Source organism: Populus euphratica, unplaced genomic scaffold (genome assembly GCF_000495115.2).
Source record: "Populus euphratica unplaced genomic scaffold, PopEup_1.0 scaffold227.1, whole genome shotgun sequence".
In the NCBI taxonomy this organism is placed as follows: Eukaryota; Viridiplantae; Streptophyta; class Magnoliopsida; order Malpighiales; family Salicaceae; genus Populus; species Populus euphratica.
Window position 1 is genome coordinate 237,051 of NW_011500104.1, and position 16,032 is coordinate 253,082.

General features: G+C 36.0%; 3 protein-coding genes across 5 annotated transcripts; 2 read left to right on the plus strand and 1 right to left on the minus strand.

Annotated features, from left to right (window-relative positions):
- Nucleotides 1-589: 589 nt before the first annotated feature.
- LOC105109582 (LOB domain-containing protein 29-like) lies at nt 590-1,717 on the minus strand. Its single transcript, XM_011004331.1, has 2 exons — nt 1,232-1,717; nt 590-1,122 (listed from the first exon to the last, which is right to left on the minus strand). The coding sequence occupies exons 1-2, from the start codon at nt 1,508-1,510 to the stop codon at nt 745-747; spliced, it is 657 nt and encodes a 218-aa protein (XP_011002633.1). The 5' UTR covers nt 1,511-1,717; the 3' UTR covers nt 590-744.
- Nucleotides 1,718-6,052: 4,335 nt separating this feature from the next.
- LOC105109584 (ribulose bisphosphate carboxylase/oxygenase activase, chloroplastic) lies at nt 6,053-8,820 on the plus strand. 2 transcript variants are annotated; one of them, XM_011004332.1, is made up of 7 exons: nt 6,053-6,201; nt 6,599-6,918; nt 7,059-7,164; nt 7,279-7,364; nt 7,487-7,962; nt 8,114-8,395; nt 8,517-8,820. In XM_011004332.1, the coding sequence occupies exons 1-7, from the start codon at nt 6,157-6,159 to the stop codon at nt 8,630-8,632; spliced, it is 1,431 nt and encodes a 476-aa protein (XP_011002634.1). In that variant the 5' UTR covers nt 6,053-6,156; the 3' UTR covers nt 8,633-8,820. The 2 variants fall into 2 exon arrangements, with proteins under 2 accessions (XP_011002634.1, XP_011002635.1); XM_011004333.1 differs by having other exon boundaries at nt 8,114-8,430; nt 8,517-8,797.
- Nucleotides 8,821-13,380: 4,560 nt separating this feature from the next.
- Nucleotides 13,381-16,032, plus strand: LOC105109585 (L-type lectin-domain containing receptor kinase S.4-like). 2 transcript variants are annotated; one of them, XM_011004336.1, is made up of 2 exons: nt 13,381-13,718; nt 13,802-16,032. In XM_011004336.1, the coding sequence occupies exon 2, from the start codon at nt 13,847-13,849 to the stop codon at nt 15,803-15,805; it is 1,959 nt and encodes a 652-aa protein (XP_011002638.1). In that variant the 5' UTR covers nt 13,381-13,718; nt 13,802-13,846; the 3' UTR covers nt 15,806-16,032. The 2 variants fall into 2 exon arrangements, with proteins under 2 accessions (XP_011002638.1, XP_011002636.1); XM_011004334.1 differs by having other exon boundaries at nt 13,381-16,032.

Sequence of the window (16,032 nt, forward strand, 5' to 3'; positions counted from 1 at the left end):
AAACCGGTCCTAAAGAGCAAACTGTGGTTGTTGCTACAAGTCGGAATCTACTCGTAGTTGCATCAGTTCAATCTTATGCTTGGAAAGGCACTGCATATGTGAAGCCTTCTCTCTAGATGGTACTTCTATGTGTTTAATGTGGATGCATTTTCATTGGATTGAGCACACCATGTTATATATTCCTAGCATAATCGTGTTTAGTACATTTTAAAAGGCACATGTTTTTCTTGGCTACTTACTGAATGATCTATTTTGACATGCAGAATGTAAATAATTTTCCAGATAGATTGGGTTTTCTTTTAATCTGAAATATATTTTCATGACCATGAGACCTGATTGCAAAGTGCCTAATCAGTCTGGTTTGGGTTCTGAGGAATTCATTTGAAGTTCCTCGCATTTGTGGTATTGAAAAAAGTTATCTATTGAATACTTTGAATCACTTGATGGCCCTATGATTCATGACTGGTGGTGTTGCCAACCGCAAGGGATATTGTCATTGCAACTGTTGAGAGAATTTTCTGGATGTGTCTTATCTATATGATTGCTTGCGGGAGTGAGGTTAGATATTTTGAGGTGACTGGAACTGCTCATTTGGAAGCTCATACCTTGACCTTGAAATCGTTGTAATCTACACAACTGAAATTACAAAGATGCGAACACAAAATTTTCCTTGTTGATGCATGAAACATCTGTTGCACAATCCCTGACTTGCCATTAACATTTTCGCCTAGAGTTGGGATCTTCTCATATGATGATGTTTCCGCTGTCCGGCCATGAACAATATGCGAAGATCTCTTTGTCAACTTCCTCGAGGAGTCTCTCTAAAGGACGTGGGTGAGAGTTGCAAAAAATGTCATGGTCTTCCCATCCATATAAAGGAGGAAGAGGCATGCTCATCTGGCCATCAAAAGTTTGGTTCCCAGTTGTATATCCTGAATGGTTTAGCTGTGCAGACTGTGGATTCTGGTAATATTGTGTGTTCATGGCATCTTGTTGGAAGGAAAACAGCATCTCACAGTTCGTGTTTGAAATTGTTGGCGAACTTCCAAAACCGGCGACACCAACTGGGAGACTAGCCATCTGGTTCTCAAGGATTTCTATCTCCTCTTGTAAGCTGGCAACCTGCAATACAAGGTAAACAATGTAAGAGACTCGTGTTTTCGGCTAGAACTCGTTTATATTCTAGGTGATTGGTAAAGTGCTCGGGCACATGGAGAAACAATTTAGACACCTGTTGTTGCAGTGCGAAGATATGAGCAACGCAGCCATATATAGGATCTCGCATCCTAGCCAGTGCTTCATAAGATATGGTGATAGCAGCATCGCCTCGATTGTGTACTGGTAGGTGTAATAATAGCTTTGAAACATTGCTTGCACCAAACACTTTGTGCACAGCGGCAAAGTGGGCTGCAGCCTGGTCATAACAGAAATACGGTGCAAACACGCATTCACTTGTGCACTTTCTTCGCAGGAATTTGCATGCTCCACATGAAGAGCCCAGCCCTGTCATTGTCCTATGCCTTTTACTTATCTGTGTTGAGGTGATTATACTTGTACGAAAGCTGGTTTGTTTGGGAACTAGAGTTGAGATTTGCTCTTTATAATCATCACTTGGAAGTGTCAAAAACGCTTTTTGTTGTGGCAAGAGACATTCTCACTTTTCCTAGAAGTGGGTTTCTTTTGGGTCTCCCTTGTGGGCTACAATTTCATTCTCAAATTGGGTAAGGTTTTCCTAATTCGTGCCTTAAAAGGACTTTATTCGTTAATAATCTCCACATATAAACTGATGGAAAATCCAATCATCATTATCATTAGTAGGGCTAAAATAAAAGAGAGATATAATTGCTTTAAATAGTAATTTATCCTAAAATAATGTCATCAGCCAGGCAAGTACAATAGCCAATTCTCCTTTTAATTTGCATTATGAAAAGTTCTTTGTTCAAGAGAATGATTTTAAGAAAATACAGAACAAGGGTCCTCGAACTTTTGAAACTTGGAATATATGTGGGAATTTTCATAAATCTTACTAAACTGTGTATCCACAAAGCTTTCTAGTGCCCTTTTGTACACCTTTGCCACTCCTTTTGCAGCCGGCTGCTGGATTCTAGGTTCCATGCCATTCTCTATTTGTGAAAATGCAGTCTCAACAAAGCAGTTGAATCAAGATATGCAGCCTGTCAATGTTGACCTTATTTTTGCTGTGATGCCATCTCACTAATTGGGTTTGGTAATATTTATGTCTCTGTCCTCAAGAGTTCATTTCATGAGAAAGGAGAGAGAGAGAGAGAGAGACTTGGGCGCATGTTTGTCAGCAACTTATTGTAACTTTCTTAATTATTTTCCCCTGGATTCAGATCCAACCATGTAGAATTGGCACAATGTCAAATCCAATATGGTCGGTGTCGTAGAAATAATGTTACATTGTTAGCCAATATTTTATTCCTTCAATCAAAATCAAGCTGTGTGCATTACGGCTTTAAATATGCTCTTTTAGTTGAAGAGAACAAATTGATATTGTTTTATATGCAGAATTCATAGCTTTAGTCATTGGAAATAGTGTGCATGATTCATGACAGCTTTTTGTCTGGTTTGCAGTAATTCCCCTTATCATGCAGCTTTTAATCTACTTAATGCGGTAATTATCCATAACTAAGCATATTTTATTGTTACACTAAATCAGGTTGGGCTGTTGGCCACTTTACAATAAGTAGGCAGTTGAAGACTTCGAACAGCATCCATCCACCTCTGTCAAAGCCAAGAGAGTAACTCAGATGCCTATCAGCAACAGTTGCAACTAGTAAGTGCTTACTTTTCTTATCTGTTCTTATGCTTCAATGCTCTAGAAATAAAGCACACATGGGCAAATGATAGAGAGAGAAACAGGGAGACAAAATGCTGTTTTCAGTGACATTAATTCCTACTTTCTGTCTTTTCAAAACTGTTTAAGTTTTTGTTTTGAATGAAATTATGACAAGCAGGTGTTTATGGGATGGTGGAGGGGGGGAGCTTTTCGGCTTTCGAGTTTAACGATGAAAGTGTCTTTCTCTATCATGGAATAATGATCATTTTATCCATCTGCAAGTGCTAAAGCTTTGCTTGCTAGCTCTTATCCTTGAACCTATATTTGCATGTTCATGAACCTATTGCAGAAGTTCAAAACACTTTGCAAGGTTTATAGGTTCTAGGTGACGTTGCATTTCCTTTCCAGTTATTTCCTAGGCAATTTTGAGCTGTCATCAACTCTTCCCATTGCAGTTTTTTGAAAATCATGCTAGAACATCAACATCTTACTCATGTTTTTTACTCGGCAGTCGCATTCTGAGCCTAATGAATTTACAATTCGATATAATTGCTTGGCCTGGTTTTCAAGTCAGAATTTGCTCAAGTTTTCACAAGGTGTGTTTGGTTGATGTACCATGAATTTATTATTTCCATTCTATTAAAAAAAACTAAAAATTAAAGATATCCACCAGCTTAATCTGAGGGCAAAAGCAGTTAATTTGTGTTTAAAAAAATTGAGATATAGAGTCAGGTCTCTTTGATGGATTCAAACCAAAGAAGTATTCGTTCCTCAAGATGTGTTTTCTCGTGCCCTAGGCCATTAAGCTTGTTTGTTTGTTCGAAATAATATTTTTTACAAAGTTTTCTTGCCTACTGAAGGAGCGGCCTTTCTTCTTTTTTCGAATGCCATGTTAGTGTCGGTGGTTTACATTTCTGTCTCGAGTCCCGGATAAAATCTAGGCTTAGTCTGCCTGGAGTAAAAAACGAAGAGGGTAAAACTTGCAATTTCAAGACAAACATACGAGTTTCACAACCGTGACGTAGAAAGGTCGCTAAAAGTCATTGTCTCGTGTTATGTTATCACTCAAATTAATTTTTTAACAAAAAATATATATATATATATTCAAGCAGCTTGTTTTATAATATAAAAATAATAATTAGAATTTAAAATATAATACATATTACATGATATTTTCTTTAAATATTGATACAATAACATGTTTAATTTCATTTATTTTCAAATTTTAAGATGGTTACGTAAGATTATAATAACTCTATATAAAATAAATAGAAAAAATTATAAAACTCGGTTAAAAATAATAAATTAAAAAAGAATATAAAAATAAATAGAGTGAACTCGGCTTAATTTATCAAACTTGTGATTACCGTATAAAATAAATAGAAAAAATTATAAAACTCTGTTAAAAATAATAAATTAAAAAAAAATATAAAAATAAATAGAGTGAACTCGATTTAATTTATCAAACTTGTGATTACCGCATAGAAATTAAAAAAAATTAAGAAATTTAATTCCGAACTATTCCAATATCAAGGTATAAAAAATCAACTTGAAAAGACAAGTTAAAAAAACTAATCCAAGATAATTCAAATTAATTTATTAAATTAACAACTTGGATCACGAGATAGAAATAAATTCATAGAATGCAATCAATTTTTTTTTAGCCTCACTTCCAATAAATCTAATATTAAAAATTAAAATTAAAAAAAAACTGAATATATGATACTAGTATATAACCAAACCAAAAACAATAAAAAAAAATATCAAACACAATTTTTAAAATAATATAATACTGAATTATAAAATAAAAAAAATAAAAAATTGAATTGATGAAGAGTGAAATTTAAAAAAAAAACTTCACAAAAAAAGAAAAAATTAAAACATTACAAAACATAAAATATTATTTCAATTAAAAATGTTTTATAAATATAGATTTAACAAAATCTTTTAGTTTTTTTATTAAAAAAAAATTCAATAATTCAAGATATTTTTAGACCAATTAATCACTCAGTTGAGACAAATCTTCTCCTTAAGGGATTTTGTTTTTCAATTAATCTAATGCATTCATATAATTAAATATCTTTTTCTCATATATTCAAATTTAGAAAGGGAAAAAAAAAACATATATATTTTTTATCACTATACAAATCTTAAAATTCCAACTTGGAAAGGAAGCCTAATTTGTTTTTTGTTTTTTTGCTTTTTTATCACAAGACAGCTTTTGAAGTTATAAATGAATCATACATTGCATCTTAAAACTCTCTCTATTCCTAATTGTTAAGGAGATTTGTTGTCGATATATTATTTTTACTTTTGGAGAATAATTCTTTCTTGCTTACTTAGATTTGCACACAGGTCTTCCAAACTTAAAGTTGTACATCTATTTGTTTTCTTGCAACTTTCCCTCGAATTCGAACCCACCTCCGATTTGAGTCGACATCCTACAGTTTGCGTCTCGAAGTAATGGAGGACTCGAGGTGTGAGGACAGAGGACTAGGAGAGCATTCCAATCAGAGACGGCCCTCTTCCAGGCTATTATCGGCCACGGGCCGAATCCGAGGCCTCCATATTTAGTTCCGGAATGCTGAGAGTCCGTAAAGCTAAATGCTAGTGAATCTGGACTTAACAAGAAAGGCCTCAATGCCAGGAGTTTGGGTCCAGACTACAAAGGTGATTTTCTAGCTGGATCGTCTGTAGTCGTTGTGGCATGTGGCTGTGTTTTAATTCCGTTTCGCCGTGAATGGACAACACTCTTGAACAGTCGTATGGACAAAACCATCGTCCTCTCTGGTGAATTCATCAGAACCAGAAAAAATTTCGGAAATATCTTCTCATCCAACAAGAAAATTGTAGGAAAACAAGCGAGAGGGACCCCTAAATAGATGGAATATTCGCAACGAAGCTCATCTCTAATAATGATAAAAAAGGGGACAAAAAGAAAAGAACCATCTGGAAATCACAGACGCTTTGCTCACCACGAAATAACAGAAAAAGGAGAGAAAATTCTGAAGACACATAAAAAAGGGGTCTTTCTAGCTTCCAAGCTTCTGTGGTAACAATACAATTGCCAAGAATTTGAGTGGCACATATAGCACATCAAAATCCTAATCTCATAGACTCGATGAGGAACTCACGCTTGAAACTATTTTCCTAATGCCACGTGGAAGCAATCCAATCCTGAGTATGTGGCCGTTAGGAATTTGAAAACCAATCCTCAGAGACACCAGTTTTCTTTTGCTATAAGACCCTCACTGGAGTCCTCGCTTCGCACCTCAAAGGCCAAAACTCTGCATTTGCTAGCTAGAAGTCAATCTACCCTTTGCATTACTTCCTCAATCAACCACTGCTGTTTGATCATGGCAGCAACCATCTCAACCGTTGGAGCTGTCAACACAGCACCGGTACTCCAATCTTAATTTCCCGCCATTTCATGCTTTAAGTACTGAATGCCTGCATCATGTGCTTTAAATTGGACATCTTCAACTATATATAGCTTGTTTTCTTACTCGCTTTTAAGATCATGGGTTCTCAAACCATCCAACACAGTAACTATTTTGCTGGTCTTTGTATTGGTGTTTGTTTCTTTTCACTTCTGGGCCTTTCATAATTAACTTGGTCTTGGATTACTATATGAACTAGGATTAGAAGCTTTAAGTTGAACTAACTAATTAATGGGTTCAATTATTCATAGAAGAAATGACGATGGGCTTAGTTTTGGTTGTGCTACATTGAATGTTAAGAACTTGGAATTCCTGATGAATTAGTTTGATCTATACATGTGGTCATAACTTGATGCAGCTGGCTTTGAATGGCTCTGGCGCTGGATCCACAGTCCCGAATTCAGCTTTCTTTGGCAACAGCTTGAAGAAAGTGAGCTCATCAAGGTTCACAAACTCCAAAATTTCATCAGGGAGCTTCAAGGTTGTTGCAGAGTACGATGAGCAGAAGCAGAGCGACAAGGACAGATGGGGAGGCCTTGTTACAGACATGTCTGATGACCAACAAGATATCACCAGAGGAAAGGGTATGGTGGACTCTCTTTTCCAAGCCCCCCAGGGAACCGGAACTCACAACCCCGTTTTGAGTTCTTATGAGTACATCAGTCAAGGTCTTCGTACGTAAGTACCACACTTTTATATATGGGTATTATTGTAGATTATTCTCGCTGTTTAGCTAATACTTATGAATTATGATTTCCGTTTCGTCTGAAGTTGTGGACAAGTTCGATTATGAACATGACTTGGTGACTGTGCTTTAGGTACGACTTGGACAACAACATGGATGGTTACTACATTGCTCCTGCTTTCATGGACAAGCTTGTTGTTCACATCTCCAAGAACTTCATGAACCTGCCTAATATCAAGGTATATATAACAGCTGACTTCTTTTATATAGTCAATTAAGTATATTATTGAATAATATCTTCTATTGGTATTTTTTGAAAAAAAAATTGAACAATTTCCGTGACTTTGTTGCAGGTTCCTCTCATCTTGGGTATCTGGGGAGGCAAAGGCCAAGGAAAATCCTTCCAGTGTGAACTTGTCTTTGCCAAGATGGGAATTAAGTGAGTTTCTGTTTCCATCAACTTTATTTCTGCCTGACAGCTTGTACATGTTGAATATGTTACACTATAGATCTTTCTGTTATGCTCGTTACCGTTTCGTCTGATGATAATCCATGTTTCAGCCCAATCATGATGAGTGCTGGAGAATTGGAAAGTGGGAACGCTGGTGAACCCGCAAAACTTATCAGGCAAAGGTACCGTGAGGCGGCTGATATAATCAAGAAGAAGGGAAAGATGTGCTGCCTCTTCATCAACGATCTTGATGCCGGAGCTGGTAGACTTGGTGGAACTACCCAATACACCGTCAACAACCAGATGGTTAACGCTACCCTCATGAACATTGCTGACAACCCAACAAATGTGCAACTTCCCGGCATGTACAACAAGGAGGAGAATCCACGTGTCCCCATCATCGTCACTGGTAACGATTTTTCAACATTGTATGCTCCTCTTATCCGTGATGGTCGTATGGAGAAATTCTACTGGGCTCCAACCAGAGATGACAGGATTGGTGTCTGCATTGGAATATTCAAGAGTGATAAAGTTGCCAAGGACGATATTATCAAGCTTGTTGATACCTTCCCTGGTCAATCTATCGGTAAGCTAGCTCCCTTCTAGAGTTTTGAAAGCTTTATTGGCGACAAGTGTTTCTTGAAACCAAGTTTCACAAAGCAGATGTTAGACTCAGCATTCGAAAAGACCTTGGGTGCATTTTTGTTTGGGGTGGCTAATATGTTGTGCTTGCGCAGATTTCTTTGGTGCTCTCAGGGCCCGAGTTTATGACGATGAGGTGAGGAAGTGGGTCTCAGGTGTTGGTGTTGACAGCATTGGAAAGAAACTTGTGAACTCAAGGGAAGGACCCCCAACTTTTGAGCAGCCGGCGATGACAATCGAGAAGCTCCTTGAGTACGGAAACATGCTTGTGGCAGAGCAAGAGAATGTGAAGAGAGTCCAATTGGCTGACAAGTACCTGAGCGAGGCTTCTCTTGGTGAAGCCAATCAAGATTCCATCGATAGAGGAACTTTCTATGGTTAGATCCCTTGATCCTAGAGGCTTGGATGGGAGGTTTGCATCTGGCTTCTGTTATTGTATATAAAGTTGGAACAGGAGTTTTTCTTAAGCTGGTTTTCTTTCGTTGTTGTTTGTTGCAGGCCAAGCGGCACAGCAAGTAAAGGTACCTGTCGCTGAAGGCTGTACTGATCCAAATGCAGCAAACTTTGATCCAACTGCAAGGAGTGATGATGGAAGCTGCACTTACAAATTCTAATTCCTTTTCTAGGCTTGTGGGTGTGTAAGGAGAAGCACTTTCTAAGGATAATCAAATTATATTGTTGCATAGTCTTGAATGGATATTGTTGTCCTCTGATTTTGTTCCATGGACCCGTAATGTGCACTGTTCAATCTTAAAGGGTGCTTTATTTTCCTACTGCCATATCCATATATTTTTGCTGGTCGCAGATATATTCTCCTTGCACCTCAAAATACTCCATAGATTTATAAACAATTTTATCCACAAAATTATATAGCTTGCATCTACTTCACATGCTCTTATTATGCGTTAAATGCATAGTAAAAGATGGGTGCGAAAGTGGATCTGGGACGGGTATCATCTTCGAAAGCTAACCTCTTACAAATCACACAAAGAAATAGTTTGACTGAGATCCTAAAAGGCCCAATAGATGGGTTATTCGAGCAACCACAGCCCGTTTATCTTGTATTTATCAAGAGCTCCTGATTGATAGCCCCATTGAGGCAATTTTGGGGCAGATAACCCCACCGACAATTTTCAACCCCAGACCCATATGCGCAAACAAGCATCTGCTAGTAGCCGATAGGGCACATCGATCAAATACTTTCGTCCGAGTTACAAGTAGATTTGCAATAGAGTTTTTTTTTGGTTTTTAGGGGTGTTTAGAATGCGATAAATATTATAATTTAAATTTTTTTATTAAAAATATATTAAAATATTTTTTATCTTTTAAAAATTATTTTTAACATTAGTATATGAATATAAAATATAAAAAATATTTTAAATTTTTAAAAAACCATGTTTGCAAGCACCAACTTAACCATCTTGCAAGAAGATTGTTGCACTTGTCAACTCTATCCATCTCCACATCATTTTTCCCCAGCTACAAAGGAGAGGTTATGTTATCGTCACTTGGATTAATTTCTAATTGGAATTTCTTGACGAGTTTCGAAATTTATCAATAAAAAAGAAGAAGAAAACCAACGTTTTAACTCCACTTGATATTTCCGTTGACATGGCTCCACTGGTCAGTTCCCACTTTGCAATTGGTGTTAAATTTGAATTTCTTCATTTAAAGTCCACGATTTGGAGAGTAGAGAGGAGAAAACAAGTACAAAATTCGAAGAGGTGTTCGCCGGAATTTCAAAAGGTCTTCTTTTTACATGGAGAAAAAGGGGGATGACTCCCGGGACCCCATTTTACATGTTTTATACGGTTGGTATCGATTAATTGAGCTGCGTCACCAAAAGTCGGTTAAGTAATTGGATTCATAATTTTATTTGGCTTTCTTTTGTATGGAAAGATGAGTTCCAGAGTGCTCCCGGACCGCATGCACTTAGTGTTTCATGAATTTGAATTATTTTTTTATAGGATTATTTTAAATTTTAAATTCTAGATTCAGATTATAAATTTGATAATGAACTTGAGTTGACTTTAATATTATTATTTTTGTATTGTTTTTAATTAATTTTTTTAAAAATTATCATGATTTTATAATCTAAAATTATATATTTGATATGATAATTGATATAATATTTTGTTCATTTTGACTATATATATATTTTTTAAAAAATATTTTTTAATTAAATTATTTTTATACTTGTTAAGTATCTTAAAATACAAGAAATCGATCACATAATTAAATTTATTTATTTTCGTCAAAACACCTGGATATGTTATTTATATCTAAAAACATTTGACATGACCATAGTGTAGGTAGATTCAGTCCTCATGATTGGGAATGAGAAAAAGCGAGTCTGCCACATGGCACACAGGCTGACCTTGTCTTGTGTAGAATAAGGGAAATTAGTTCTCACTGGCTATTTAACTCGTGCCAGTCGAGAGTTATAATTTTTTTAAAAAAATAAATAGTTATGAAAATTATTTTAATATATTTTTTTAACATAAACTAATTTAAAATATAAATTAAAAATTTGAAGTAATTATTTCATTAAATAAATTAATAATTATCTTCTAAAACATATCATTTACTTAAAAAATAAAAATAAAAAACAGAGACCTTGAATGCTCGTTGACTGAACAGGTCATATCCCAAATCAAGATACAGCTGCCTTGACGGCATTAGCCATGAACTGCTGCTGCTGTTCCAGATAAATCTTGGCACAAAACCACAGCCCGGCCATCGAAGACTACAATCTCCCATTGCAAAAGATGCTAACACTAACTATTTAATAATTGAACTTCGGTTCCAGGGTCACAGGACAAGTGGCTGCCAATGAAGCCCGTGGGCTGCAGACACTGTTGGTTAGTGTTTTTTCGTCAACCATAAGAAAAGGAAAACCAAAACCAGTATGTTTCATGGTCAACCTTAGGTCGGTGTTTTTTGTCTTTTCCCCCTTTTTTCCATGCTTCTCATCACTCGCTTTTCCTCATTGCTTACGTGGATACCATTGCTTGTACTGTCCAGTGAAAAGCGACCAACAATTTCTACACTCCAGGCGGTCCATATCATTGATCAACATCATATTAATCAAGATTTAACTTGATTTTTTGTTAAAATTTAAATTTTATTATTATTTTCAATATTTTTTAAATTTTTTTGGATAAAAACGTGATAACTTCAAAAATAAATCTTAAAAAATAAAAAAATATTATTAATGTATTTACATGCAATTTTTTTTTTAAATAATTTTTATTACATTCTAGAGCTAGATGAATAAAATTTAATAAAATATCCAGCGCCCTACAAAGTTAACACCTAGAAATCTGTAGGCATTCGAAGCCTGATTTTATTAAAGTTGTAGATTATTTTAATATCGAAAATACAGACAACGCCCTGTTTCTAGACAATTTTTGTGGCCTCGGTGACAACAAGGCTTGGCTACATGTTGTTGGAAATTCTATGTTATAGAGAGCTCATTAACATATTAACAAATCAAACGTTAAATCCATTTAAAATCAGGATGTCCATTCAACTTTAAGGGTCTATTTATGAGACTTTTATTTTGTTTATATTTTCGGTATGTAAAATGTTCACGTGAATGAACATCTTCAGTTTGTGGGCAGATCACGAGATTGCCCCTACCGAAGTCCACGCACAGTCCATATCTGGAACTCAGGAAATGAAAAACTGGTACCCTTCAAATTTAGAAATTAGAAGGCTGTAAGCAATTTCCATATAGAAATATGGAATTCGATTGGTGCACCGACCGTAATATATAGGAAACATACCTTCGTTCCTCGAGAGGTTTTGATTTCCCACACCAAAACGAGGATGTTTCCGATGAAAAGGAAGGAGGTCGAAGGCTGTGGTCTGGTGGACACCGACAATTAAGATAGTGGTCATTGATAACTTAACTTGTTAGATTAATATGTAATTTATAATATTTATAATATATTGATAACTTAACTTGTTAGATTAATATATTTTTAAAAATATTTTTAAATTTTTTATATTTAAAACTTGTATAAATATATATTATTTTATTTTTTAATTAATTAAATAAAAATAATAAAATTTTAAATCATGATCATTTAATTATTAAAGTTCTGATATCATATTAAAAAAATAATTTAATAAAAAAACTTAATTCATTACATTAAAAAATTAATTTAATAAAAAAACTTAATTTATTAAGTAAAGTCTTAATATATAATTTATATTATTTTTTATTAATTATATAATTATTTTTTTAAAACATATTTATTTTAAAATGTATTATAATAATATAAATTTATAAAATATAAGTTCAAACATAATAATATAAATTTATAAAATATAAGTTAAAACAAAAAAAATAATTTTTTTTTTTAAAAAACAGTGGGGTTTTGAGCACGAGAACAACCACATGAATGGATGCCCAGACCGCATTATACAGTTCTTTCAAACGTGCTGTCGTTTTCGACTGAGCTAGTGGTCTGTCATCTTCGGTGGGTCCTACTAAGTTGGAGGGAAACAGTAGTGCTTGTCGTCGGTGGCTAACAGATAATAATTATGCAAAATAACCTCGACACTTGATGTTAAGGAGATAATAATTATGCAAAATAACCTCGACCTTGATCTTAAGGAAATAATAATCATCTAGGTGGTGGCGAAGTGGTAAGGACTTGGGATCAAAGAGTTTGCTCCCTCTGTGGTCTCAGGTTCGAGTCCTTGGTTGCTCATATGATGGCCACTGGAGGCTTACATGGTCGTTAACTTCAGGGCCCGTGGGATTAGTCATGGTGCGCGTAAGCTGGCCCGGACACCCACGTTAATCTAAAAAAGAAATAATAATCATGGCACTTTAAGCCTGGTATAAAATTATACGACATTAACAACAAGGACATGTAAAGTTACAGATCATGGCCTTGGTAATCACCTCGGATATCGACTGTGATTATCCTTGCGTCCGAGTATCGCAAGGTATGATTTGCTAAAATGATCCAGAATTTATCTGGCATTGATTAATCTTAGAAATAATAATGATTATCGTCTCCTTGACATTGATTCGTTTGCAAGCATGATGACAAACAAAAACCCTACCGTCACGAACCCCACTGTCTATTATTTCAGAAACATTATCAATCTCACTTCAAATATATAATCAGCTGACTGCAACCAAGATTTGACGTGACTAAAATCACAAGAAGAGCTTATGGTATAGTTGTATGCGAGTCCTCTTCTGTAAAAGAAATTTTGGATCTTAGACTCTTCGTTGTAAATAAAAGACGAAGAATACTTGGCTTATCATAGCATTAGAGGGAGTAAACTTCTTGCGCTTCTAATTTATTGGCTTTGTCAAATTAATTCAAACCTAGTGTAGCAACAACGTTTTACATGCTGAATAACATGACTTTTAATGCAACCAACAGTAAAGCCAGACCTTTCAGTTTCCATGTTCATTGATGGATAAGGCTCAATTGGCCTGTGGCCCTGAATTCTTAGTTGCCTATAAGCAGTGTGTGCTTTGCTAAGGGAAGGAATCAAATCATAGATTTTATCTACACCACTCAGCCTCCATAAACCCCTTCCGTTCTCCTTTCTAGATCCCTTCTTGTCGAAACCAAACAAAATGATATAAACACACAAGATTATAGCGAGATTCATAGCTCAAAAACCTTTTCACTCTTGCTAAAAAACAGAGCACCCTTTGTTTCACAGGTAAAATTTCCCTCTCTATCATGTCCCAGATGATCAAGCTTCTCTTGTTTCTCCTTTTCCTTACAAACCCAGTTTTTTCTCAGCTAGATGATCTCTACTTCCCAGGCTTTAATCATGTTACCAGTAACATGAGCCTAAATGGTGCTGCTGTGATTGAAAAAAATGGCATACTTCGGTTAACAAACAACACTCAACACACAGTTGGTCATGCATTTTACTCATCTCCAGTCAAATTCAGGAACTCTAGTAATGGAAAAAGCTTCTCCTTCTCAACTGCCTTTGCTTTTGCTATAGTTCCTGAGAATCCAAGAATAAGAGGTCATGGTTTTGCTTTCACAATATCCACCTCAAAAGAGCTCCCAGGCGCGCTTCCAAGCCAGTATCTAGGTCTCCTTAATGCAACCGACAGTGGAAACTTCTCCAATCATCTCTTTGCGGTTGAGTTTGACACTGTTAAAGACTATGATTTGCATGATATAAATGATAACCATGTTGGCATTGATATCAATAGCATGATATCTAACAAATCCGTTCCTGCTGCATCCTTTCTTGTTAATTCAACAACGAAAGATTTGAATCTTTGCAGTGGTAGGCCTATTCAAGCATGGGTTGATTACGATTCGATCAAGAATCTAGTAGAAGTAAGGCTTTCATCTTTTTCTAAAAGACCGGTTTCTCCTATCCTATCCTGTAAGCTAGATCTTTCGCCTATTTTCAAAGATTATATGTATGTTGGGTTCTCTTCATCAACTGGCTTGCTCACAAGCACACACTATATCCTTGGATGGAGTTTCAGCATGAAAGGAGAGGCTAAATCTTTATCTCTTCCTTCCCTTCCTTCTCTTCCGGGGCATAAAAAGAATCACACAGGATTGATTTTAGGTGTCACAACTTTAGCTACTTTTCTCATAATCTTGATCGTGGCCACTACATTTTACCTTTCCAGCAAGAAAAAAAAAGCAGATGTCACAGAGGCATGGGAGCTTGATATTGGCCCTCACAGATTCTCTTACCAAGAACTCAAGAAAGCAACGAAGAATTTTCGAGACGAAGAGTTGCTTGGATTTGGTGGATTTGGCAAAGTTTACAAAGGAACCCTGCCAAATTCTAATACTGAAATCGCAGTTAAGCGAATCTGTCACGAGTCTAAACAAGGTTTGAAAGAGTTTTTGACTGAGATTGCTAGCATCGGTCGGCTTCGTCACAGAAATTTGGTTCGGTTACTGGGATGGTGTCGGCAGCAAGGTGACTTACTACTTGTCTATGATTTCATGACTAATGGGAGCTTGGACAAGTTCTTATTTGATAATCCTAAAACAATTCTTAAATGGGAACAACGGTTCAATATTATCAAAGGTGTGGCCTCAGGCCTTTTGTATTTACATGAAGAATGGGAACAGACTGTGATTCACAGAGACATAAAGGCTGGTAATGTGTTATTAGATTCTGAGTTAAATGGAAGACTTGGCGACTTTGGTCTTGCCAAGTTATATGATCGTAACTCTAACCCCATCACCACTAAAGTGGTGGGTACATTGGGTTACTTAGCACCTGAGCTAACAAGAACAGGCAAGCCCACTACAGGTTCAGATGTGTTTGCCTTTGGTGCTCTTTTGCTTGAAGTAGTTTGTGGAAGGAAACCTATTGAGCCTAAAGCATTGCCGGAGGAGCTCGTTTTGGTGGATTTGGTATGGGATAGGTGGAAAAGTGGTTCAATTCTTGATGTAGTGGATCCAAGATTGAATGGTGAGTTTAACGAGCACGAGGCCGTTCTCGTGTTGAAACTGGGGCTAATGTGCTCTAACAATGCGCCGAATGCGAGGCCTCCAATGAGGCAGGTTGCGAGGTATTTGGAAGGAGAAGTGGCATTGCCAGAGTTGGTTGCAGCCCCAAATGCATATGATGGGAAAAATGTTAATGCAAACAAGGTTGGGAGGGAGTTGGTGGATCATAAGCATTCATATCCAATATCATCAAATTTGGAGAAGGTCAGTACATGGTCCTTCGATGGTGATTACGGGGATCCTGATATTGAAGCTGGCTCAGATTCAGCTCTTCCATCTTCTGGTGGAAGTGAATGCAAATAGCCAGAGCATTAAATTACAATGAGGTTCTCCTTTTCTTTGTATGATTATATTTGAGGGGACAGATTTTTTTTCTCTTTAAGATAGTGGTTTTTGTCATAATGTCAAGAAGCTGATTAACATATCTCAAACACAGGATGTAATTTCACAAGTAGATAGATGTTGATATGATTATCATGTTCATTCAGTTGAGTTTAGTCAAATTAAACTTTGTATAAACCTTACAACTG